Genomic DNA, 26,030 nt, shown 5'->3' on the forward strand with positions numbered 1-26,030 from the left:
TCCCTCAAAGACCGAGGGATTTCCGCGCAAAGCCTCCTGGGAAGTGTAGTTTTCCTTGCGCCAGCCCAGAAGTTGTCAGGAGCACTCGCTCTCCGTGAAAAGAACTACACGTCCCAGGAGTCCTTGCGACGAGGCGGTGACGGGGGGAGGACGAGGAGAGGGCCGAGGAAGAGGGAGGGGGTAAGGGGGCGCGGGGCGGGGCCTTGAGCTGACGTCAGGCCCGTGGGCGTGGCCGGAGGGGGTTGTTCTTCCGCGGCACGCGCAGCAGCCGCAGCCGCCTCGCGCCGGGTTCCTCCTTTGCAGCACGAGCCTCCGCGGCAGCAGCAGCAGGAGCCAGAGCCCGAGCAGCCTCTGCCGCCGCCGCTGTCCCGCGGACGTGATTGGTCGGCCCGCCGCCCGGGCTCGAGCCGCCGCCGCCTTCGCCGCGCGCGCCCTCCCCGCCGCCGACCGCAGCCCCGCAGCCCCGCAGCCCCGCAGGAGCCGGCCCGAGCCGCCCCGTGAAGATGGTGGACCGCGAACAACTGGTGCAGAAAGCCCGGCTGGCCGAGCAGGCGGAGCGCTACGACGACATGGCCGCGGCCATGAAGAACGTGAGTGCCCCCTCCCGCTGTCGCGACAGTGCTAGGGCGGGCCGAGAGCCATGTCGCGACAGGGCCCTGGTCCTCGTCTCGCGATAGGGTGGGTGGCGGATGTGAGGCCTCCATCCTCACCCCTTACCCTGCTGGGCTGGCAGATTGGGGGGGGGGTCGCCCTTTGTGCCCTCCCTGCAGTGTGGGGGGCGTTGAGAGTGGGTGGGGTGGGGCCGGGGTTGGGGGGGGCCCTCGTCCATGCGGTCGCTCTCGGAGGTTCCTCTTTCTCTGTCTGTCTGGGCGGCGCCTCTCCCATTCACTCGCCAGTCGCCTGCTTTCTCCTTTCTGCTCACTCCACCACTCCCTCCCCCCCTCCACGGGAGGAATTCAGGATGGGGGGGTCGGGGTGGGGGGCAGAAAAACCCCTGGGTCAGTTGTTTAAAAAAATCTCAATCATTCCAAGATCGCCGTGCGTGGCTCTTATTTGCTCAGTTTCTTCTTTAAAAATGCCCCCACCTCCTTCCCCTCCCTCCTTCCTGCCTTCGGGGAGAAGGGGTGGGGGCCGGGGGGCATTTTACCATTTTCTCATTTTCTTTTCATTGTCTCGAGCGTATCTCCGTTTTTTTCCCCCCTCAGCCTTGTCAATTGAAACATGCAGTATTTCCCCTTAAAATAAAGGTTATGTATCAAGCGAAGTGGTTCGATTTGTGACATTTGCTGTTTCTTTTTTAAATGCAGGCGTACATCTATTGAAATCCCTATAAGTTTAAAAAAATTCTTCTCTCTGATCTGATCTTGCAAACAAAGCGATCGTGGGAGGCACTACCAAGTCATTCCAGAAGATTCTGCATTTGTCATATTGCAGAGAGGCTAGACTGGGTGGAGGGAGGGAGGGGTTGCTTTAAAGGGGGAAATGTTTGTTATTTGTTTCGTGAGATAGGTCTGGGCTCTTTTTTTCTCCCTTTGATAAAGAAAAGGCTGGAGTGTCCCCTCCTACTGATGAGGGGGGAATGCTGATCTTGAAATGTCGCAGCCTGTCTGGTGTACAGATGCCTGCCTATATTGCAGCATTTTTTCAGTCACCTTACATTTATCAGAGGGGGAACGTGTCAGCATGTTCAAGGATGGGGGAGGGAGCAGGTGTGGAATGGGACCAAAGGAACCTGGGCATGGCATGATGTGATGGATGACTTGGTTGCCTCAGTTATCCCAGTATCTGACAGGCTCTCTTCAGGTATCCTTGACAAATAGATAACAAAGGTATACAGTTATATAACAGAGGTATTAAAAATACACCAGTTTAAAACTGGATGGCCGAATAAACCAAGTATACAGGATAAACCCTCCTTAATTGGACGACCCCATGTATTATGATTTCAGTCACACCTGTGTAAATTGAACTGGATCATTAAAGTAGGCCATGCTGAAACCCTTTATGTTTAGACGTTTAAAAGGAGTATTATGAGGGAAGGAGCTCCCTGCTAGAATTATGTTACAGTTGGGGGTGGATGCTCTATCTAGCCTGTATTTCAGCATAACATTGGTACCATTGATGGTTTTTAACCTTTCATTCAAACCTGTTTCTTCTTTTGCAGTATATTAGCTGGAGCATTTTAACAGGCGTTAATCTTAAATGGATTTGTCTTGACTGCCCTGTCTTTTCGAACCTTCTAACTCTTCCTCATTTGCAGTTTTGCAGGAAAGCTTATGACCTCGCACTCATTTCCTTAGCAACACGGTGATGTCACACATAATGGCACTGAGGCCGCAATGCGCCCAGGTGGTAGGGAGTGTTTGAATGGCCCATGGCCAAGGTAATGCAGAAATGTGATAATACAGGAGCTGAGTGGGACTGAAAATTTTATTGTATCTACCCTGCTGGAGAAAATGAAATTTGTGACAGGGTGAAGGGTTGTTCTGCTGTCCGGAACCTTTTTACAGTATCATGGTGCCTTTAGACATACTAATCAGTGACCTCCAGATGTACATTGGGGCTGATCGTCTTTGCATTTTATATCACATCTGGCCATTCTGTAGGATGACCAACAGTGGAACACAAAGAGCAGTTGATAAGCAGCTGATATTTGAATTTCATGGCATACACTACATGTAGAATCAGCTTTACGCAAAAACTTAAATTTCTCCTACAAATGAACTTCTCTTTAAATAAGCTTGGAAAAAAGGATGGATTTGTTACCCATATAATAGAGTTCATTAATCAAATCATAGGATTTGGGCTCGGATTAAGGGAAGAGTTTTTATGAAAAGTATTCACATGGTATATAGTAGATTCAGCAGCAGCCTAGAAAGGGCCTTAGGACCAGGGTTCAAATCTCACCTCATTAAGAGGTAAGTGGCAGCTTGATGGTTCAATGGATAGAGAGCCAGGCCTAGAGTCAGGAAGTGCCGAGTTCAAATTCTGCCTTAGACGCATATAGTGTTCACGTAACCTTACATTTAGCAAAGAGGGGGGACTTGTCAGCATGCTTTCTAGATGGGAAGGGAAGCATAGATCAGAACCAAAGCAAACATGGAAATGGCAAGATTGCCTGGGCAAGTTAACCTCTTGCCTCAGTTTCCTCATCTGTAAAATGGGGATAATAATGGCACTGACCTCCCAGGGTTGTTACAAAGATCTGAATGACAGAATTGTCAAAACTGGGCAGCACATTACTTGACATGCTAAGCAGTGTGCAAATGGTAGCTGTTATTGTGGGCAAGTTACCCAGCCTTTCTCTCTGAGCCCCCAGGCAGTACTGGCTGCTCTCACTGACTGCCATGGTTGGGTGTCATTCTGCCTCAGAGGCATAATTCAGTTTTCTTGCCCCCAGTTTTTAGGTACTTAAAGCAATAGTGGTTGTATGTGGGTGTCTCGAATGAGAATGATGAAATGTTTCAGAACGATATGAATTGATATGTCTTTTTCCTGAGCTGTTCCTGTTGAATTGATGTTTTTTTTTGAGAGTACCTTGCTATTTCTCATGTCCTAGACAATGCCATTTTTGTACTTTGGTTTTGTAACAGCCTGCTAAGAAGTTAATATTTCTAAGTAGGCTACTGGTACTTGCAACTGCTTTGGGAAAGAAAAGGAGTCTCTCTATGAGTGACAATTAAAACCTTCCCTGTGTTAACCCCTTATATTTCATAAGGGATTTGGAGAGTTCCTTAATTTTAAAGAAATCACCTCCCCAGTACAGTTGGTAATTAGGCTCCTTTACATGATATCTTAAATTTGCTTTTTTGTTTTTAACTCATGTGTCTTCCAGGATGGCTGGATCAATAGCCATTATCGCTAATGGGGTAATAATACCTCTGCAGACTTTTCAGAGGTGGCTGTCTGCCAACCCCTATTTCAAGTGATGGGCATTCTTCCCTCATGGGGCTGTGGAGGATCCATCATTGATGGATCTTCTCTGTATACCCCTTGGAGAGAGACTAGTAGAGGGGAGCAGGCTTGGAAAGCTGCACTTAGCACAGTGCCTGGAACTTAGTAGGTGCTTTATAAATGTTGATTGATTGATTGAATTACTAATTGATTAATTGGACCATGACTACAAATCACTTTAATTTCTCTGGACCTAGTAAGAAAAGAACCTGTACCTACCTCAAAGGTGGGTTGATTGTGAGGGTCAAGTGATAGGAGGTGTATATGAGGCTCCTTCTATAAGTGTCAGTCACTGTGAGGTCACTCTTTCCTTGATAATCTAGGACCTTACTCAACTAATCTCTTTTAAACCTTAAGGTACTCTCAAAAGAACCAGGGGCAGAAAGCCTCTGCTTAAATGTAAAACTTTATGAAGCTAGCCTAGAGAACACCTCTAGAGTTGACCCTAGAATTATAGTGATATTTCAGCCTTAGTATCGTTGATACACCAAGATGGCCCAGTGGATAGAGTGTGGACCTAGAGTTGGGAGGACCTGAGTTCAAGTTCAACCTCAAACCATTACTAGCGCTGTGACCACAGGCAAGTCATATAACCTCGGTTTGCCTCAGTTTCCTCATTTGTAAAATGGGGATAATGATAACACCACCTACCTACCAAGGATGTTGTGAGGATCAAATGAGAAGATAGTTTGTGAAGTGCTTTGCAATTCTTAAAGTGCTCTATAAATGTTAGCTATTATACTTTAGAAGTAGCTCCAAATAAGTCCGATTCTAGACTCATGCAAAAAGATAACAGTTTTTAGCTTTCTACCCTACTAAGAATATATCCAGTAGGGTGACAGATGTCCCTATCATTGCCCAGAGAGGAAGTGTACTAAGTAAAATCCTACAGCAAATAAGGACCGTGTTGGTAGTCATAAGCACTGAGCCGGGTGGAAGTGTATACTCTGACCCTGCGTGGTTTGGCATTGCAGAGCAAGCAAGCCTTTATTAGGCGCCTACTGTGTGCCAGGTACCGTGCCAAGTGACGGATTGCTATTTAAAAGATGCCGGCCGGCACCCAGAAATCACACGATGCTCACCAGCTGAGTTCTCTGGACGTTGACTCCAGGCCTAGGTGTACTGTCCCACTAAGTGATGGTTTGTGAGGAGGGAGGGGCCTTCTCAAATGTGTTTAAAGGGTATTCTTCCTCTCCCTGTCTCTAATGACTCGGTTCTTTCCCAACTCCGTTTGAATGTACCTTCGTGGAGGCTGTACTGTTTGGTGATGTGGGGTCCTTGAAAGAATAGTGCTTGGGGTCTCTATCAGGTTGGGTTTTTTCTCTCCAGGAACAGATTATGATGTCATTTAGCAGCCTTGTGATGAAAAGTGCAAATGCCTCACCTCACCAGTGATTCTTCCCCTCCTTCCATCCCCTTTGTAGAGAGTCGCTTTTTCCCCACAGGGCCGGCCAGGATGACCAGCCTGTTTTTCTGCTTGTACCTCTGAAGTGTGGAAATAAAATACGCTTGGTTGATGCGGGCCACTGTCTCTTCTGTAACTTACAGTCTTAAAGAATTGCCTGGAGGGGCAGGTAGGGTGGCACGATGGATAGAGCACTTGCCCTGGAGTCGGGAGGACCTGAGTTCAAATCTGGCCTCAGACACATAACACTCATAGCTGTGTGACCCTGGGCAAAGTCACTTAACCTCAATTGCCTGAAAAATAAAATAAAAAAAGAATTGCCTGGGTTACTCTGAGGTTGAGTAACTACCATAGCGGCATAAGCCAGTGTGTATCAGGTAGGACTTGAACTCAGACCTCCCTGACTCCAAGGCTGACCCTTGCCTGTCCATGCACCATGCTGTGGAGTCACTTACCCTGTGAACTCTAAGACTGTTACAGACTGTTTGGCTGACGTGCATCGATGATGAGGATTTCCGCACTGAGTGTTCCCCTGCAGTGATGAGATGGTCCGTTTGGCTTCACCCTGGCCCCTCCATACAGCATTAACAAAAAAGACTTAAACAAAATGGTTGCCACCTGGGCTTTTTATTTGATTTCTGTAATTTTATTACATTCTGAAATTAAGGCTGTGAACAGAGGTGCAAAGATCATAGTATGTTTTCAGTGCAAAGAAGCTGCAAGTCCTTGATGTTTAAAGCTGCTGACTCCTACCCCTCACCCCTTCTGCTGTCAAAGCCCTTGCAGTCAAACAATGATGAGATATTTGCTCCTTGAATAGAAACAAACCATTTTGTGCCATTGTGGAATCATGTTGAGCTTCATTAGTCTCCTGCCGGTTCTTGCACGGTTTCTCCATTTTTTTAGACTTGTTCTTTGCATCTCACTTGTGAATCTGCCATAAGCAGAATTTTCTTTGTCTGGATTGAACATTGCTTTCATCTATGGTGTGGTTTTTGGTCACATGTAGGCAAATGGCACAAAATGGCACAAATTTCACATGCAGATCTTTTAATGGAGCTAAGAGGAGTTTGTTTTTTTTTCCACTTCTACATTTATGCCACCAAAACAAATATCATTAGTCTTCCCCCTTTTGTCCTCTAGAGATCCAGTCTTTGAGCTTGAGGAAGAGGACCAAATATGATGTGAATTGTCCTTTCATCTCCAGTAATTCTGTCACTAGTAGGACTGTTATCAGGGCTGGGGATGTGACAGTGATCACAGGGGGCAGCTGGCAGTGGGGGAGGGACGGTTAAAGAGCACTCCCCCCCTTCAAACAGCTGAGTGTGAAAAGGCAGCTGCAGTGGCGCAGTGAGAAGGCAGCAGGAGGCTTTAAACCTGATCTGGCGTAGGGCTTGAGGGAAGGAATTATGGGGGCTAAAATGTGCTTGGTGAGAGTTGTCTTGAGAGGAATGATGGCTATGTCACTAGGACCAGACCCAGGAAACAAGAAGTTGCCTGTAGGACCAGGACTTACATGGCTCTAGAAAGAAATTCTGGAATGGTTTGAATCTCTGCTGCCCCCTTACACCAATCCAGCATCTCAGCAAAAAGGTAACGAATGAATAATTCTCTTGGCTCAGCAGGGAAGGCCCAGCATGGGTCAGCAGACTTGCAAGTAACCCCTCTACACCCTGCCAGTGTACTTTGATATAGATTTGTTCCAGTGCTGATCGTCCTCGGAGTCTGTGAGAATAAATCAAGGTAAGGGCAGGGAGCCACTAGTGGAATTGGGAAAGTAAAAATTTGGGGCAGGGCAGAGGAGAGGGGAAAATACCTGGGGCACTTGGAAATATGGAGAAGACTGGCTGAAAAAAAAATTTGAGCACCAGTAGCTTTGGAGAGCGGGATATTCTTGTGTGTTGAAGTGATGCATTGTAGAGGTAGTGTGTTGTTACCTGTTGCAGGACTGGAGTCAGCTAGTACGTGTTTCTGCCAGTGTTGGGTTTCTGTATAGGCCCTTGACCAGCGAGACCCTCCTACTGCTTTAAACATACTGAAAGCTTTTTGTCTTGCTTCCCCCTCTGCCTCCAACCTCCCCATTGCTAAGGGAGGCAGGAGGACAGGCCCAGGAAAGGAATTTGAATAAGGTTATAAAGACTGCATCCTTAACAGGCAACATAAAGCCGGGGAGAAACGGCAGGATCCAGAAACACTGATCGATGTAGATACTGGGCTGATGAGACAGTTTGAAGTATGACAGGGAGAAATGTAAAGTCTTACATTGGGGTCAAAAAATCAATTCCCCAAGTACAAGATCTGGGGGTTTGACTGTGCCGTTATTGGATCGTTTCAGTCATATCTGACTCTCTGTGACTCCATTTGGGGTTTTCTTGGCAAAGATACTGGAGGGGTTTGCCATTTCCTTCTCCAGCTCATTTTGCAGATGAGGAAACTGAGGCAAACAGGGTGGAGTGCCTTGCCTCCGGTCACAGTGTCTGAGGCTGGATTTGAACTCAGGAAGAGGGAATCTTCTCAGTCCAGGCCCAGTGTTCTCTCTGATGCAGCGCCACCTAGCTTCCCTTTAGTGTACTGCAAGGTCAGTATCAGTCAAATTAACCAATTCTCGCCTGTGGGAGTGGGGAGCCCCCAAACAAAGCTAATGCAGTCCTGGGTTATATAAATAAGATGATAAGTTCCAGGAACAAATGAGGCGACATAGAGACTCCTCTGTATTCTCCCATGTGTGCAGAAGAGAGTATGATTCAGGGCACCAGGCTTGGTTTAGGAAGGCCATGGGTGAGGAGAAGACAGCAGCCAGGCTGGCAGTGGGCCATTGCCACATACATTCACTTGAGGATTGGTGGAGAAGGAAGTTTGGGGATTTGGGGGTGGAAGGGTGGGTGGGATCTTGAAGAATATTTTAGGTTTTTCAAAGAAAAGCTAGCAAAACTATCAAAAAATGGCTTGGACTGTCTCAAAATACTGGGTTCCCCTTCACTGGGGGTCTTTGAATGAAGGTTGGAGCAGCATTTGTGAGGTATCTGGTTAGTGAAGGTTTTTCTTCACATGGCCCCAGATGGTCCCTAATTCTGTCTTCCATCCCCAGCAGATGAGAGTGGTGATGAGGCCACAGCTGTGGGTGGAGAAGGATGAACAGTTGAGGGAAGGACTCGTCATGGTCATCCTTTTCCTCAAACATTCAATTACTTAGCAGCTGAGATGGTTTAAAGGGGGGGGGGTGTACATCCCTAACTGGCCACCTTTAAAAGCTCATTAATAAGGAGCTGCTTTCTTAACCTCAGGTGATGGTATAGCAGAGATGGGCCTCCATTTTCAAGGGCCTTCATCTTGATTACCATCAGACCCTTCAGGATCCTTGAGGAGGCTATCGCTGCTTAGTCTTTTGAGGTCCTTCCCTCTCGGGTTGCCTTTCCTCCTTTCTGATAAAGGGGCTGAAGGGATAAGCTGGAGCTCTATCAACAAGAAGCCAGTTTTGCTTCTGGCTGGGGTCTAATATTCCTTCTTGATCAGACATGGACCCATTGCTTTAGCACTGAAAAACTGGATCATTCCACATGGATCAAATCTTCTGGAGGCTTCAGAAACAGCTTAGCTGTTTATAATCATTGATTGCTTAGTTAAAATAAGGCTGCTCACAGAAAAGGGGCTAGTCCTGTGGGTCTAAGGAAGCTGACTGAAAACCGAAGTTATCTGTACAGTTAATGCCCAGTTTAGATGTTAGTTTTTTAAAACCCAAGCGGTGTTGGATGGAAATTGATGAACTCAAAACAAAGATGGTATTTCAGGGAGTACAGATAAGAAAAGGTGTTAGTGACTGACGCCCTCTTTTGGATAGATACTGCTTATATAGTTTTTTGAATGTCTTTAAAAGTATCGTGTTATCTTTTTGTATGATTAATGTCTAATCAGGTCATTAAATGCTTTTAGTGATGGTGCCAGTAATTTTGGAGATGAGGATATAATTTTTTATCACCATTTAACTACCTGTGTTTAGAGCTGTGATGTGAATGGTTAACACTGTTAAAAAAAATAGGCCTTAGAAGTAGAGCCATTTATTGGGAAAGATAAAAGAATCTAATTATCCAATTAGAAAGATGGTCTTGAATTCAGCTCTTCAAGTGAACCCCATCAGATGAACCAAATGGGCAATAATGTAATAATTTTAGAATCTGTGGTAGACTATGACCTGTAGTGCAGATCACAGCCCTTTTGGGTGCCCCTGCAGAAACTTGAATGAATGAATTTCGGTTCTCCCCTCTGAAAAAAATGCCTGGCAGCCAAGCCTGTGGTAAACCGTCTTTCTATACTTAAGCTAGTCTTCAAGAGACAAATGTGGCTGTATATTTCATTCAAGGTCTTTGCCTTCAGAGGACCTTCCAGCACTTGGGTTATATTTGCTTGGATTCTCCACAGCCGCCTCCATTCAGTAGGAGGAGGAGGGGAAGGAAATGGAGAAGATGCAGAAAGCAGAGTCAGAAATACCTAAGTGCTTCTCCCTAATCCAGTGATAGAATTTCCTTGCCTTTGATTAAAGTTTAAGAGCTTATCCTAGGAATAGTTTCTTGTTCCTGCTTCAAATTAGTTAAAACGTGGACAAATATTTGATCCTGTGTAATGGTGTGTAACATTTTCAGATCTTCCATAACATAACTGTTAAAGAGAAATACTGCAAGTATTTCTCTTTATAATCTGGGGTATGTGTCTTTTATGCCCCACATGATGCTGCTAAATAAAACCACCTGGTTAAAAGCAAACTAGTTTTTTCCAGTTCCTTTTTAGCCAACAATGGGTCTTCTTACAAGTTACTAATTTCTTTTTACTATTTTGATTTGGGCTTCCTGTGGTACTTTTTAATTTGTTTCATTTCCTTAGCAATCACCAGTGCCACTCTGTAGAATTACTAAACTACCTTCTATCGTGTGTTCACAATCAGCTCTTAGGTTGACAATTAACCAGCGCTTTCGGGCCAGAGGGGTAAATAAATACAAGTCCTTGTACACATGAATAACTTATGTGTAGCTCTTTTAGAAGTCTATTAGGCGGTATCTTTTGGAAGGGTCCTAAAGTCCTTAGGGAAGCAGTTCTAGACCAATCTGCCATCTTTGGCCGTTTAATTCTCACAGATGTTCACTTCAAGTGCATAGTTCTGTGGACACTAGCCCTTCTTAACTGCTGTTGCATCACAGTATTAACTGATGAATTTTATTTGAGTAGATGTTCTGTTTGCAACAAAACATGGCAAATTGTCTAATAAGATTCATTTGTGCAACTCTGAGAGTACTGGGTCCCCTAGACACAGTGGTATGCACTTAAAATTTCCCCCTGAGTACATGGTCTCATAATGTAAAATGTTGCCAAATGTCATTATACTGTTAAATAATTGTCTTGTAGTCACATCCTTTGTTCTCACATTAATGGCTATATATATGATACAATAATAGTAGACTAAATTCTGATATAATTTTGGTTTTAATATCTGATATTACCTCAGATAAACATTTACAATCAGTGCCTACATTTTCATAGAATTGGTTTCTCTCTTCGCTGGCCCTGACCCAAGGACAAAGATTAAGTTAATGAGAGCGTGAGTTTTCTGATCCCTCTAGATTTTTACTTTCCTATGTGCTCTCTGATGAATGATTTCATCTCATTCTTGCAGTATTGATTCAGCCATCAATCAACAAGTTTTAAGTGCTTAGCATGTGCTGGGCACCAGTTGATCAAAAACGCCTTCAGGGGACTTGTATTTTACTTTTAGGACGTCACAGCATGTACACCAACTAACTAAAAAGTGTACTTATGTGGTCACGTAGGGGCTTGGGTGGAGCGTGGCCAACCCCCCCCCCCCCCCCGAGGCTTTTCCTAGAAAGTGGTGTGGAGAGTTAGCTTCCAAGGAAGTCGGCTCCCAAGAGCATGAAGGGTTCTAAGAGGCAGGGGAACCAAGAGAACTCTCAGTGCCGGGCAGCAGACTGCAGAGGCACGGAGACAGGAAAGAGACTGTCATGCATAGAAGGCCAAGTAGGCCAGCGTGGTTGGGGAAGTGGAGGGCACAGAGGGGAGGTGATGTGAAATCGGCCTGGGAAGGTGGGCTGGAGCTACTCTGTAAAGGGTGTTAAGTGCCCTTCTGGAGTCTGGAGTTTGTCCCAGGGTCAGTGGAAAGTCGTGAATGGTTTTGGCTCCTGGGTCTCAGAGGTGGGCTAGAGAGAGGAGAGACTGGCCAATCAGGACGAAGTTGGAATCCTCCAAATAAGAGGTACCTTTGACAGAGATCTGAATTAGGAGAGACTGGGCAGAGGGCTGATTAACAGGTCTCGGCAGCAGCTTAGGCCCGTGTGGCTTGGAGCTCCTAATCTGTGGTGCTGTGATGGTCAGATATTTACTCACACCAGGATTTTATTTTGTCATGAGAACTAGCAGTACATGCCCTTTGAGATGATGTATTTTCTTTGTGAAAACCCTAATCTGGACCAAAAGATTGGACACTAGAATTGAGGACATGGTCCAGAAAGGAGCTAAAGTCTGTTTGCTAATCATATCATGTCTAGGTCAGGGTAACTAGATTTTTCCTGGTCTTTGTAGGAACCTCAAGTTAGAGATAGAGTAGCTCTCCTTGTACCTTTTTGACCAAAGCTGCTGGTCAGCCCAGCAGGATCCTGGTTAAATCAGGCTTAAGATAAATGTTCAGAGCAGGCTTGAAGAGGAGAGGGACTCATACAAGAGCAACATGATACCTTCAGGTGGAGAGGGATCCGCCCCACAAGTCCTCCATGAATGCCTCCTAGTGGTATGAAGGTGACTGTGCAGTAGAAGCCTAAGCGTGGCTGGGCCTTCCCAATTGCAAAGAGCTCGGAAGACAGGGCCACCAGCTGATTGCTTGGGTGATCCAAGGACCACCATCTATCGAGAGGGCTGCTCACCCAGTTGTTGCATTTCTGTTGGGGGGCAGGGCACAGCAACTCATTTTTATTAAGAAGTTAGCAGAGAGGACATCCACACTGATGATATTCTCTTCCTCCAGATGGAAGCGTTGAAGCCTTGTTGGGGGCAAAGAGAGCTTCCTCCAGTAGTAGGAGAAAACCAGCTCTTTTAGAACATGTATTTTAAGTGGTGAAGCAGGAATAAATTTCAGTCGAGACTAAAGGTAAAACTGAGCAGAAGATCTCCAAACGCGGGCAGTTCATTTCTGGATGTTTGAAATGATAGAATTTGGAGCTAAAAGAAACCTTCACTATCTTGTCCCAACCTCCTTATGTCAAGATATTTTATTTCTATTTATTTTCTCATTTTGGTGGTTGGAGTGGCATGATGTTTTACAAAGTATCAAAAATTGCTAGATGGTTCTCTGGCCTCCTAATTGTGATTACTAGTGTCAGTTGCTGGTACTGTCTCTTTACCCCTCCCTGTAGAGCCTGGCTTCTCATCTAGTTCTAACTGCCTATCAGACTTATTTTACCTGAGCCTTAGGTTCTTTTACAGGTCTCCAAAGGGAAAACTTGAAGAAAGGACCAAATAGGTAAGACGAGGATGTTCCTTTATTTTCCTTAAAACATGAGCTTCCAGAGAGCAGGAAGGCAATTAGTAGACATGGTACTTAGAATATTGATTTGCAGTATTTAATTTACTACACTATGAAATGTTGGTGAGCGTGATGAAAGGAACCCTGGAATAGAAGTCAGGAGGCTGGGCCCCTGCCCTGCCCGCACCAGTCTTGGGGACCCCAGGAAAGACATGCTGGAAGCTGGCTATCACTGGTTGGGCTTTATAATGAATAGTTACTAGAAATTAGTCACCATGATTAGTATCCTGGGAGTAATAGACCTATTTGTACTGCTTTTAAAATACTTTGGTATTGATAGCTCTTTTTCTTCATCACCTGCATTTCTGAGTGCCTCCCTTCTTCTTACGGGAGAACTTTCCACTGTAACAAGTGGTTAAAAGGGGGGAGGGGGAGCAGTCGGCAAAGATCAGTCAACACATCCAGAAAGTCTGCCGTCACGTGTGGTGTTCCACAGCCAGAGTCCCTTCCTCGACAGAACAGGGGCTGCCTTCTTGCGTCGCATCTTCAGTCGTTTTGTTCTTTTCCATTCATGTTATTGTGGCGATTGTGTATGTTGTTTTCTCCAGTTCTCCTTATTTCACTTGCATCAGTTCATAGAGGTCTTCCCGTGCTTCTGTAGTCACCGTATTCACCACTAATGTTCCATAGCATTTATGTGCTTTAGCTTGTTTAGCCATTCCCCAGTCAGGGGGTATCCGTTAGATCTTTCCCACTATTTTCGTATTTCTGGGACCTTTCTTTTTATCATTGGCTTCTTGTGGATGTATGCGGGGGGCCGGGGGGGCTCTGCACCAGAGTAGAGACATTTGAATTATTTTCTTAGAATAATTCCAAATTGCTTTCCGCAGTAATTAGACCGATTCCCAATTCTACCCATAGTGCATGTGGATGCCCATCTTTCCACAGTACCTCTGACACTGAGTATTCTTATCTTCTGCCATATTTGTGGTGTTCTGAGAAACCTTGCCACTCATTCACTAGAAAGGATAAAAGAAGAATTGTGCTTACTTATGTCTTACTAGTGATATATTCTTCTACCTGTTAGTAGAAATGGGAATCCAGTGGCCCATGCTTTTGAGTTGGCAATAGCGAGTCACAAAAATGAAGTCGTTGACTCTTTTTTGTAGCCTAGAACCAGAAGGGACCTTAATCACCTCCCAGCCTTTTGAAGCATGAGGACCCCTTTTGCTTTCAACATCAAGAAATACACAATGACCAAATGCTGCTGTGAAATTTGCGTTACAATGTCTATCTATGTTTGAAAAATGCTTTTCATACATGGGGTGTGACATTGAGTTTATAGAAGGAGCACTTGCTTGCTTACTTGTCAGTGACTAATTATTTAGTAAAGCTGTCTGGTGCTGTCTTGCAGCTTTCCCAAAGCCTGGCAATCTCTGAAACTCATAGACCCCTAATGAACAGCTCCCTAGCCTAGTGATGAAGAGCAGTCCAGGCTCCTCTGCTTGATCAGTGGGGAAGCTTAGGCCAAGTGAAATGACCTGCTCACAGTAGCAAAAGTGTTGGCAGAGCAAGAGCAGAAGGGCCTCAGTCTTTTGGCAGGTCAGGAGCCCTTTCTTTCTAGTAAACCCCATTGCCAGTGAAGGTGTATTGAAGATGGGCATTCTTCCTCGACTTCTCCTGGTAGCAGTCTGGATCTGCTGGGTTTCTTTTTCCTCTCCCTTCTGGGTGAGTCTTCATCCTAGCCCTGGGCCTCTCTCCTGTAGATCTCTGTCAAGCTGCCCCTCCCCCTTAGGTGTCCCTCCTGCCCCTCAGACTCCACCACGAGCTCTCACTCCCCACGTCTCGTCCTCTTGGCGTCTCCCGTATTTCGGCAGTGTCAGCCATCTCCGGACCCTTCGTAGAGCTCTCTCTTGATAGAGGATTCTCTATATTCTTCCACAATTTGTCACCTGCCACATTAATTTATCCTGTTCTCATTGCTTCCACCCATTCAGAGCCCTCATTTCCACCAAACTTGACTATTGCAGCAGCCTCCTAATCGATCCCTCCCCTTACTTCACTTTCATCCTTCCTGTTGTTGCCTGATTAATTTAATGTGTTAGGTGCCAGACACTGCAGATACATGACAAAAAATATAGTCCCTGCCCTCAGTGCACTTAGGTTCTGTTGGGTGGCTGGTAGAAGTGGAGAAATAAGAACATGTATGTAGAAAGCTAAATACCAGACGTATCCAGAGTATCTGCTGGGGAAGGCTCTCTTAGCAACTTACAGCTCAAAGGGAAGAGATTTGAAGGAAGTGAAGAGGAAGGCTAGACTGGAGACCAGAGCACCCTCTCTGTGATGATCATATCTTTGCCGTCTGATTCTTAGGTGACTATTATAGCCTCCCGGATAGAGGACCTAGCCAATGATCTGTCTAATTCTTAGATGACTCTTATGGCCTCATGGATAGAAGACCCAACCAATGATCTGTCCAATTGCTGTCCGATTCTTAAGTGACTCTGCCAGCCTCCCAGATAGAGGACCCGTTACCTTTCTGGTCCTTGGTGCTGCTGTCCCCCTTTAGCTTCTCTCTCTCCTGGAATGGCCGCCTCTCCCAGCCTCTTCCTGTTCAAAGTCCTACCTAACTTGAACTCCATCTTTTTCATGCAGCCTTCCTTGGGTCTTCTCCCTCTCCCTCCACTTCAGTAACGGTTCGGTTTTGTACTGGTCCTGGTTCCATGGGATCCATCAGTGTCTAGCTGGGAGGGACCTCAGACACCCTCTCCTCCAGAGCTGCTTCCCCTTTTTATGTGTCATGTCATGTTTTTAAATGCAGTAGATTGCAAAGGAAACGGATGACTGAATGTGGCTGCCAGAGTGCTTTTTAACAGGTCACTGGCTCTGGGTGAGGGACCTTTGATCTAGTTCAATCCCTTCATTTTACAGGGAAGGAAACTGAGGCCTAGAGAAGGGAAATGATTTGTCTGAAGTCACAAAGGTCATAATGTTTGAACTCAAACCCCAAACCATTGTTCTCTCCTATTGTATCACACTATAGTATATACCCTTAGTTGTGCATCCTGTGAGAAACATAAAATCATGTTTTTATTTCTTTTGATCTCCTTAGCACTTAGGGTTTGGCACCTAAGTGGGCCCTTAAATCTTTGTTGAATTGTTCTTTGGGTCTGCAAAGCACAACTACAGAATTAACATACACAGAACAAATTACTAAGTTTCCAAAAGGTTCACTTTACTCTCTGTCTACAAAGATGCTGAGCATACATAAGGGTTTGACACATGTCAGCAGTGACCCATGTTCATTTCTGTCATGCCAAATTCTGTCTGTGCCAATGATAACAATCTCAAATGTGTAACTTTTTTTTAATAATTTTTTTTTCCATATGCTTTTGAGTTGAAAATTTTTCTCCCTTTTCCTCCCCCCCACCCTCCGCAAGACGGCGCACAATCTGACGTAGGCTTTACATTTACATACCCATTAAACATATTTTCACATTAATGAAGTTGTAAGTAAAAATTAAAATCAATAGGAGGAACTATCAGAAAGATGAAACAAAACTCAACAGAAGGTAAAAATAAGTGATAGTGATTCGACTTCCATAGTCCTTTCTTTGAATGTGGACAGCATTTTCCATCCTGAGGCCTCTGGAGATGTCTTAGATCCTCGTAATGCTGAGAAGGGTTCAGTTTAACAATCTTAGTCATTGCCTAACGTGGCTGTTATTGTGTACAAAGTCCTCTTGGTTCTGCTCACTTCATTCAGCATCAGTCCATATAAGTCTTTCTAGGTTTTTTCGAAGTCTGCCTGTTCATCATTTCTTGTAGCACAGTAGTATTCCATTACATTCATATACCACAACTTGCTCAGCCACTCCCCAATCGATGGGCATCACCTCAATTTCCTATTCTTTGCCACCACAAAAAGAGCTGTTATGAATGTTTTTGTATATGTGGGTCCTTTTCCCATTTGTTTGATCTCTTTGGGATATAGCCCTAGAAGTGCTGTTGCTGGGTCAAAGGGTATGCACATTTTTGTAGCCCTTTGGGCATAGTTCCAAATTGTTCTCCAAAATGGTTGGATCATTTCACAACTGCACCAACAATGCATTAGGGTTCCAATTTTCCCACATCTCCTCCAACATTCATCATTTTCCTGTTTTGTCATGTTGGCCAATCTGATAGGTGTGATGTGGTACCTCAGAGTTGTTTTGATTTGCATCAAATGTGTAACTGTAAAGCACGTCATACGTGCAGAATTTTAAACCAAAAATATGAAACATAGTTTCATAGGAGTCTGTGTAGAATCTCTTGCGACTTAGTTCTCAGCTCTTAATTATTGTGACTAGAAAGCCCAGGTTCAAAAAAATCAGTTGCTGAGTCTAGGAGAGATGGTCGTGGCTGGCCTATTCAAGTGGGGGAAGGACTGGAGGGGTATTAATCAGCAAACCCAGTGTGATACAGCACCCCCCGAAAGCAATTCATCGTTTTAGCTAGTGGTATTCTAGTTCCTCAGTCCTCTGGAGTGCTCTGCTCTGGTCTGTCTTCTTGTTGGAGAGCCTTTGATAAGGCATTCTATACAAGTTATGTTTTATAAAGACTGGTTCAAGGACCCAGCTGGGGGTGAGGTAGCTTAGGAAAGACTTAAGAGCTGCCTTCGGGTAGTTAAAGGGTCACTGCCCTCTAGGTAAGACAGAATAGAGGTCCTACATAGCAGCAGAGGACAACAGTAGGGACCGTGAGTGGGAGTTGGGCAGATAGATGTCAGCTCCGTCTGTAGAAGAAGCTTTCACACATTGAAGGCGCCTCCTCAGAAGCAGGCGGGTTTGCTCTTGCCTTTGGCCCGGGAGCTCTCCAAGCAGAATTCAGTACTCGATGTATGTTTGTTGGGCATGTGGAGAGGGGATCTCTGTTGCATCTAGAGGGGCTTCTGCATCTCAGGAGTCTACTTGTCCCTTCTCCTAGGTGTGCAGTGTCTCCTGCTTGGGAAGAGAAATCTTGATGCATGCAGCCTCTTGGTGGCTGAGGAGTTGGAAAGTTTAGGAATACTGTATTCTGTACATGGCTGAAACACAAAATGAGAAAGTCAATGAAAATGTTTTCCAGGAGCAGCAAAAGTTCCTTGAAGAGGTAGCTCTTAGCAAGACATAGTTACCTTGGCTGCCCATTTCTTTTTTTTTTCCCCAGGCAATTAGGGTTAAGTGACTTGCCCAGGGTCACACAGCTAGCAAGTGTCAAGTGTTTGGTCTGAGGCCGGATTTGCTCTATCCACTGGGCCACCTAGCTGCCTTCTTTGCTGCCCATTTCCAAGTGCACGTGTAATTATGGTCGAGCAGTTCATTACTCAGTTGTCAGTGTGGTAATAGATAGGGCTTCTCCTTTCCTCACAGCCTTGTTTCTTTGGCACCTTTGACCCACTAAGTGAAATTTGAATTTGAACGAGGATCATGTGTATCTCAGAAATTGGAGCCAATTGAGTGAATTCTAGAACTAGAATCTTTTTTTTTTTTTAGGAGAAAAGCTCTGGGGAATAAAACCTTGTACTTTTTCTACATTTCTTGCTAAACTCCCAGGCACTGATGAATTGTTGCAATACACTCAAAAGTTGTATTGATTTTATTTGTATTAAAACTGATTCTGTTGATTCCGTTTTGAAACATAAATGTCCCCCCTAAAAAAAAAAAAGATACATTTTGTACCTTCCATTCAGATGACTATCCCCCCCCTAAATTAATAGATGTTAGGCATCTTGTTTTTTAAGGGCTGAATGACACAAGTTCAGTTTTTAGAAATTGAAGGATCTTGTGTCTGGACTTTCATTGGCAGAGAAATCTCTTTGGGGATTTTCCAAATGTGACTGAGTTACTAGATCTAAAGGTAATAGTACTATTTCATAACATTGTGATGTTCCAATTTAAGGCTTCAGAGTTAGTAAAACACACTTCTTTCTATAAGCACAGATTGCTAACCTTTGACTGCCCCTGAACAACTCCTTATTTGGTGAAGGCCTTATGATATATAGTGGTGAGGCAGTTGGGGCTTTAAATAGTTTTTGGCCCTTCAAATAAGGGCAGCATGATTTCGGGAAAGGGCCAGAACTTCATCTTGGTAGTCTTGAGCACCCAAGGTTCATGTTGCAGTGAAAGAGATATTATATTATAACAAGCAGTGCTGTGCTCAGTGATCTGTGTGCTGTCCAGACCTACACAGTCAATGATCCAGTAATGTAATTCCTAAGTGTTATGAATACACTGCAGTGAATTTGTCAAATTAAAAGCAACTTTGAGTATGAGTTTAAGCAATATTTTGTGCCTGAATAAACTTGTTTATTCTTCTTTAACAAAGTTGTTAAATGGTATTGTTTAACAAAGGGTTGCTTTACTAGTAAATTTCATTTGTCAGTCACGAATAATGCCATTTTCATGGCTTGGCTGTTAACTTTCATTGCCTTCTGCCCCTCCTCATCCCCAAATATGGCACAGGTTTTCTTAGTGGTAGGAATCAGACTGTATAAACATTGCATCCCACAGGATTCAAGTTGGAGAGCCAGTGGAGGTTGGAGTGAATTGGTAGGGTGGGACCAGGTGATCTTTACAGACTCTTCAGCCACAAAGTGAGGCGTTGGGGTGTTACTTTGAAGATTACAGAGTCATTAAAGGGATTTGAACAGGGGAGCAACATAGCAAAGATAATGGCGGCAGTTTAATTTTGGGATACTCGGCCAGATTGGAAGGTGGAGAGCCTAGGAGGCTGTCCAGAGATAGGAATCAAAAGGAAGGCAGGAGACAGGTTTGCCCAGTGAAGTAGCAAGGCTGCTGCTGGACGTAAGGGAGAAAAACCAAACGCTGTTCTGTGCTTTCTGACGCTCTGAAGGAGCCATCCGATCCAGTTTTGGTTTGTCCAAGTGTGGCCTGGGAGTGGTGGGATGGTGGCAAAGGTGGGGAGGGAGTTTGACGTTCTGAGGATTTCCCCGCACAGGGAGGTATGGGCGTTCTCCCTGGTGGTGGGAGATTCAGCTTGAAACAAGCAGCCCCATCCATCTTTGCATCCTGGTGTTGCTCTGTCCCTTAAATCATGTCAAGGAAGAGCATCCTTAATACATGTTTTTATTCATATCGCTTGAACCAAGTCTGATGACAGCACCAAGGCTTCCTTAATGCCGGACTGGAGAATCGAGGCCGGTATAATGAAAAGTAACTGGGCTTGGGTCACAGGAGCTGGGTTCGAATGTAGGAGTTTTTTTTAGTACTATACTGTGTGGGCTTGGTCAAATCGTTTAACTCCTGGGCTTTGGGTTTCCCTTCTATAAGATGAGAGGGGGATAAGGCCCTTTTTTAATCTAATTTTTACCTGTATCTGTAAGATAGCATGTAGTTTAAAGTAGGCACTGTAATGAGATCTTAGCAAATTTAGTTTTCCAAGCTTGGATTTGTCATCTTAAAGAATTATAACTAGTTTGATGTTCTGTTTCCGTAATTTCTAGCAAATTAATGGCTTTCTATATGCCAGAAGTTAGTTTAATATGGCTTGGTAGAACTTGGATTTTAAGGTAGGGTTGCCTAATGGAAAGAGCACGGCCCAAGGGCAGAGGACTCAGATTCTGCTCTCATTGACTTTGTGCTTTTGCATAGGCCACTAGCTCTTCTGTGCCCTGTCTTCATCTGGAGATACCTGCCTGCCTCACACAGGTGTGATGAGGGTGGCATGGTTAGACATTTCAGCTGTTGTCATTCAGGGATAATGCCGTTTGGGGGCAGTATTCCGCACAGGTCCTCCTCCCCCTAATGTATGGCCACAGGCTCAGGGTGAAAAGAGGTACCTATGGAGGTGAGGTTCCAAGTAGTTAGCCTGGGGAATTGTGGGCAGTAAGATTGACTCTGAAGGGTGTGGCCAAATTGCTTTTTGGAGCTCCTTCTACCCATAGAGCAGAAGAGTTTGTGCATTATTCTGAAGGAGGATAGCCCAAAACAGAAAACTTTGTGCTATGTAAATGTTAGGTGATGTTATCAAAACTGATTCACAAAATTTTGTAAATTGATTGAAAGCATAAAGGAAAAAAAACAGCTTGGTTCTGATTCAGAATAAAAGAGTGGTATGGGGGGTTATTAGGTGCTAGTAAAACCTGGTGTAGTGAATGAGGCCAGAGATCCAAGCCAGCTTCATGTTGGGTACTAGGTAGGGGGTGTGTGTGTGTGTGTGTGATTAACTCACTTATTGGAATATTAAAATATCAGTATGGAGAGATAGAAGATGACTTGAGGGAACTGTAGGCTTAATTTGGATCTAAATTTGCTTCATCATCTTTGCCCCAGAATTCAGTTTTTGCATGTGTTGCTCTTTGGAGCTTTAACTGGGTGAAAGTATCATTTCTCCCCCACCCCCACCCCCCCATGGGGAGAAGTCTGGGTTTTTAATCAGCATTAGACTTCTGATCCAGCATCCAAAGGTGGAAATGATGGGAGGTCCAGAGAGCCTACTTGATTTAGGCCTCTTGTTAGAAGGCCAGATTTTGATAGAGGGTTCCGGTGATGTGGTATTTTGAGGTTCTGTGCCCGTTTTCATGCGTCTCACCCCTCTCTTCCTCCTCTCCCTTTGTTCCTCTGTGCAGATTCTCTCCGTTACGTGGCTATCTTCTTTGAATTTGAACAACAGCTTAGAAAGGCTGGAAGCCCTATTAATATCACCTTTACTCTAATGTCTTTTTTGTCTTTCTAAACCCAGGTGACAGAACTGAATGAGCCGCTGTCCAACGAAGAAAGAAACCTCCTCTCTGTGGCATACAAGAATGTGGTGGGGGCTCGGCGTTCCTCCTGGCGGGTCATCAGCAGCATCGAGCAGAAGACGTCTGCCGATGGCAATGAGAAGAAGATAGAGATGGTGCGCGCCTACCGCGAGAAGATCGAGAAGGAACTGGAAGCGGTCTGCCAGGACGTCTTAAGCCTGCTGGACAACTACTTAATCAAGAATTGCAGCGAGACCCAGTATGAGAGCAAAGTCTTCTACCTGAAGATGAAGGGGGACTACTACCGCTACCTGGCTGAAGTGGCCACGGGAGAGAAGAGGGCGACGGTGGTGGAGTCCTCGGAGAAGGCCTACAGCGAAGCCCCACGAGATCAGCAAGGAGCACATGCAGCCCACTCACCCCATCAGGCTGGGCCTGGCTCTCAACTACTCCGTTTTCTACTACGAGATCCAGAATGCTCCAGAACAGGCCTGCCACCTGGCCAAGACCGCCTTTGATGACGCCATCGCCGAGCTGGACACCCTCAACGAGGACTCCTACAAGGACTCGACTCTCATCATGCAGCTCCTCCGGGACAACCTAACGCTCTGGACCAGTGACCAGCAGGACGACGATGGCGGAGAAGGCAACAACTAAGACCCCGGGTGGACTGGCAGCCGCACGCTGATGCTACTATTGCAGTCTTTATTTTTTTTCCCACAAGTTGGGGGGGGTCGGGTGGGGGAGGGGAAGGGAGGGGGTGACCTTCCCCGGGGAGGAACCCACGGCCTATCTTTGATTGCCTCTTTGACATTTTTGCCAAAATACCACTAGTGGAAAGTTGGGCTGGCTGTGCTGGTGTGGAGTGGCAGCCTCACACTGGCATACGGACTGTTCTGTAGATTAATCCGAGTGGAGCTGTCTTTGATTTAACTTATTGCTAGTGATAGGGTTTAAGACGAAAAAACAGCTTGAATGGATTGGCCCTCATTTGAATAAGTTCTGTGGTTCCAGTAAGAATCCTGTTTTTTGTTTGTTTGTTTTGAATGTTTGTGTGCTCGTGTCTTGAGTTGTGGGCACTGTGTGTAGTCCCTGTGTCGTAGTGGTGTATCTTGCAGGGTGCACGCTGCCCGTCCTGGCATCGCTTCAATCCCCTCGGTGTGGCGGCTCATTTAGCCTTAAGACTTGGGCCACGTTAGCTCTTCCGAGACGCCCCTTAGCTTTGCAGTATTGACACTAAGTTACAGTTTACAGTATTCTATGTGACAGCCATACGTGACATCAAGCCATCTCTCGTGTCTCCTCATTTGCTTGGATGTTGGTGTTCTTTTCTTCCCGAGCCCTGCTTTCCACCTTGCGGGCCCACCGACTCGCCCAAGGGGTAGCAGAGCCGCCCTGTCTTGGGGCTCATGGGTAAAGAACAGGTGCTTGGCAAGTGGCGATGGAACTTTGTTCTGTTCTTTTTATTTTCTGCTGTTTACTCCACCAAAAATAGTTAAGACAACTTTAATAGAAGTAGTTTGGGGAGAGGGATTAAACACCACAAAAAAAAAAAAGCAGAGAGAATTCAGGTCTGTGTGTCACGTGCCGTGTTGGTGTTTTCCGAGATGACGCCACGGCTTCTTCCTCAGGGATTCCACTGCCAGTCCCCTTTCACACTTGACTCTCTCCCACTGTACCTTTGTCCCACGGCACTCGGTCACCTGTTGGGTTATGTGGAGGCTTGGTGACCACCTGAAGAGGCTGGGGTAGGTAGAGTGAGGGAAACTTCAGGTGCTAGAAGCCCATTTGGTAGAGAAATCCACAATGGAAGAGCAAGGTTCGCATGAACACAGCCCTATGAAATTTAGGGAGCCCTGGAACTGCCTATTCTTTCTTTCTCTTCATCATTGAAAAAAGAGAAACGTCTCCCCTCCCCCTTCTTCCCCACCCAAGTTCTTTTATTTAGGCAGGGAGAAAATAAATTGGACCCAGATCATGACTAGATATCACTTGCTTTTATTTGACTTAACGACTTTTTTTCTTTTCACTTTTCCAGCTTTTAAAAAATTAAAGCGTGGGAAATTGGAGGTTGACTGCCAGTCCCTTCTCATTTATTTAGTCAGTCAGTCACCAAGCATTGATTGAGCGCCTACTGTGTGTCAGGCACTGTGCTGAATGCTGGAGATAGAGCTCTCTTTGATTGGGATAGAAGGAAAACGCAGGGCTCTCGGCACCAGTAATTGGTTTCCAGTAAGCCTTGAGTCCCTTCTCCTTTTGGAGAAGCCAGTCTATAAACATGATATATCAGTGTTGCTTATATGTTATGTTCAGTGATTTTCTTTTGGTAAAAAATGGCTATAATGTGTCTAAAGTCTTATGGTCACAGATATTTTGGTTTTTGTCCCCTTGTTTAAGCAGAATAAGTAATTAACTGAATGAAAAAAATGGCTGACAAATGTTTCTGCTAAATTTTTATACCAAAATTGACTTTATAATCATGAAAACTGGACCCAAATGCCGATGAAGTCAGAAGAAATCGTTCTTCTAACACAGAATAAATGTATTCCCTGTGTAACACCACACAGTCTCCCTGAAAGTGACTCCCTTTAGAAGTTCATCTCTGTGAACTAGAGGGAAAAGTCTGAATTAAATGACCCCCACTGAAAGGACAGATAGGAGAAACCTGGATTCCTGCAGATACTGCCAGCTGATATTTTGAATAGATGCCATGGAGTGGATGAGATGGGGGTGAGGGGGGGGGAGATGGGGTGTGGTTCTATTTTACTTTAAAGTAATTTAAATTCATGTTCAGACGTGAGCAGTGTTGTCCCTACCTGTATGACTTGGAAGTAATTTACTGGAATTACAAAACCTATTTTTTTTTTTTTAACTTCAGCTTTGGCTCTGGCTGCTTTTAGCGAACCCTTCAGACCATGATCACACAGAGGCTGGGACGAGTGGGGGCGGGGATTGGATTCTTAAGCAGCTTCATTGATCTTTCTTCCTCTTTGTTTTTTTTTTCTTTTTTCCTTTTTTTAAGAAATGCACTTGCCTATGATACTGTTTCTCCAGTGAAATGACTGCTCCTCCATTACTCTATCGATACCATATTGTGCATGCTAGTGTTGTATTTCTATACAGTAGCTTGAGATTTATTAACTTATACTGTAGATGTTATGTATTCCTATGACAAAAAAAAATTAAGTCTTCAAAAAATTTTTTAAAGTTTTTTAATTTATTTTTTTCTTTTGGGGGTAAAGTTCGCTCTACCAAATAGTGATCGTAACAAATTGATCTGTTATGGATGTTGCTATAGTGACATGCAATTATATCTTATTTTGTTTCTAAAAAGGAAAACAAAGCAAAAGAAGCACCAGTATTAGCTTAATCTTAATGCCTGGTGTTCGTTGTCACAGTGAAATTCTAACTATCACGGTGTAGGAGAACGATGATTATGTTCTTGGAATGAGCCTTCGTGCTTTTTGTCATGTTATGCAGTGAACTATTTCTAAGGTCTAATCAGTGATTATTTTTCAGCTCCGTGTTTCTGTAAGGAATTATCTCACACACGGACCATTCTTAGCAGTTTTCCTCAGTGATGGAATATCATGAATGTGAGTCATTATGTAGCCGTCGTACATTGAGCAAATAAACTTACAGATCTGATGTCAGTGCGCACTTGTGTGCTGAATTTATTCTGCGTTTTCTACCCAGATCGACACAGGGTGTTGTCCCCAGCATCCAGACACTCTGGATGAGTTGACTCTCTCTCCCTACCCAAACTCACACCCTTCCCACTTCCGGTGTCTCTCTTCATCAGTATGTGGGACAGGCGGGCTCAGCATTTTGGTGGCTTTGAGAGGAGAAGGGGCGTGCTTAGGATGGCCAAGGGCATGTTTCCCCTCTATAAGGATCCCAGGCTGTTGAAGGAGAAGACTTCTCTCCTGACCCTGCCCTCAGCCTAAAGCAAAAATTGTGTGATGAAGAAATTCCATTTAAAAAGTTGAATTTTAATTCTTAGGTCGTAGATTTCAGTCACAGATTGATACTTAATCTGTAATAGAGAAGGGGCCAGAGACTAAAGATGTCCCTGCGGATACTGTTGAAGGGCATTGTTGGTGATTCCTGGAGTGACATGGCTTTCAGAGAATTCATTCTCCAATCTTCCTGTGGGCAGTGAGGACCTCACTGGACAACAGTGGGGTTGGCCCTGTGCTCTTGGACAGACTTGTGTGTTCTCAGCCAAATGAATGAGACGGCACCTTCTCTCCCTGCAACCGTGGCCATTATTGATAGAGGTACCCCCAAGTTCTTTAATGGCAAGGGGACAAACTTGAGCCCAGAAACAGTGACTTAATGAACAGGTGTCCTGAATGGGGTAGTCATTGAGAGAAAACAGGTTTAATAAATACTTTAAAAGTCTGGACTGCAGGTTTGCTCCATTCTGT

General features: G+C 44.9%; 1 protein-coding gene across 1 annotated transcript; it reads left to right on the forward strand.

The window, feature by feature from the left end:
- Positions 1–239: 239 nt before the first annotated feature.
- YWHAG (tyrosine 3-monooxygenase/tryptophan 5-monooxygenase activation protein gamma) lies at positions 240–25,253 on the forward strand. Its single transcript, XM_021005671.2, is given in 3 exon segments — positions 240–590; positions 21,600–21,983; positions 21,985–25,253. Coding segments are annotated over 3 exon segments (744 nt in total). The 5' UTR covers positions 240–503; the 3' UTR covers positions 22,258–25,253.
- The last annotated feature ends 777 nt before the right edge of the window (positions 25,254–26,030 follow it).

This window comes from Phascolarctos cinereus, unplaced genomic scaffold, assembly GCF_003287225.1.
Source record: "Phascolarctos cinereus isolate Bilbo 61053 unplaced genomic scaffold, phaCin_HiC Scaffold_5;HRSCAF=322, whole genome shotgun sequence".
Classification (NCBI taxonomy): Eukaryota; Metazoa; Chordata; class Mammalia; order Diprotodontia; family Phascolarctidae; genus Phascolarctos; species Phascolarctos cinereus.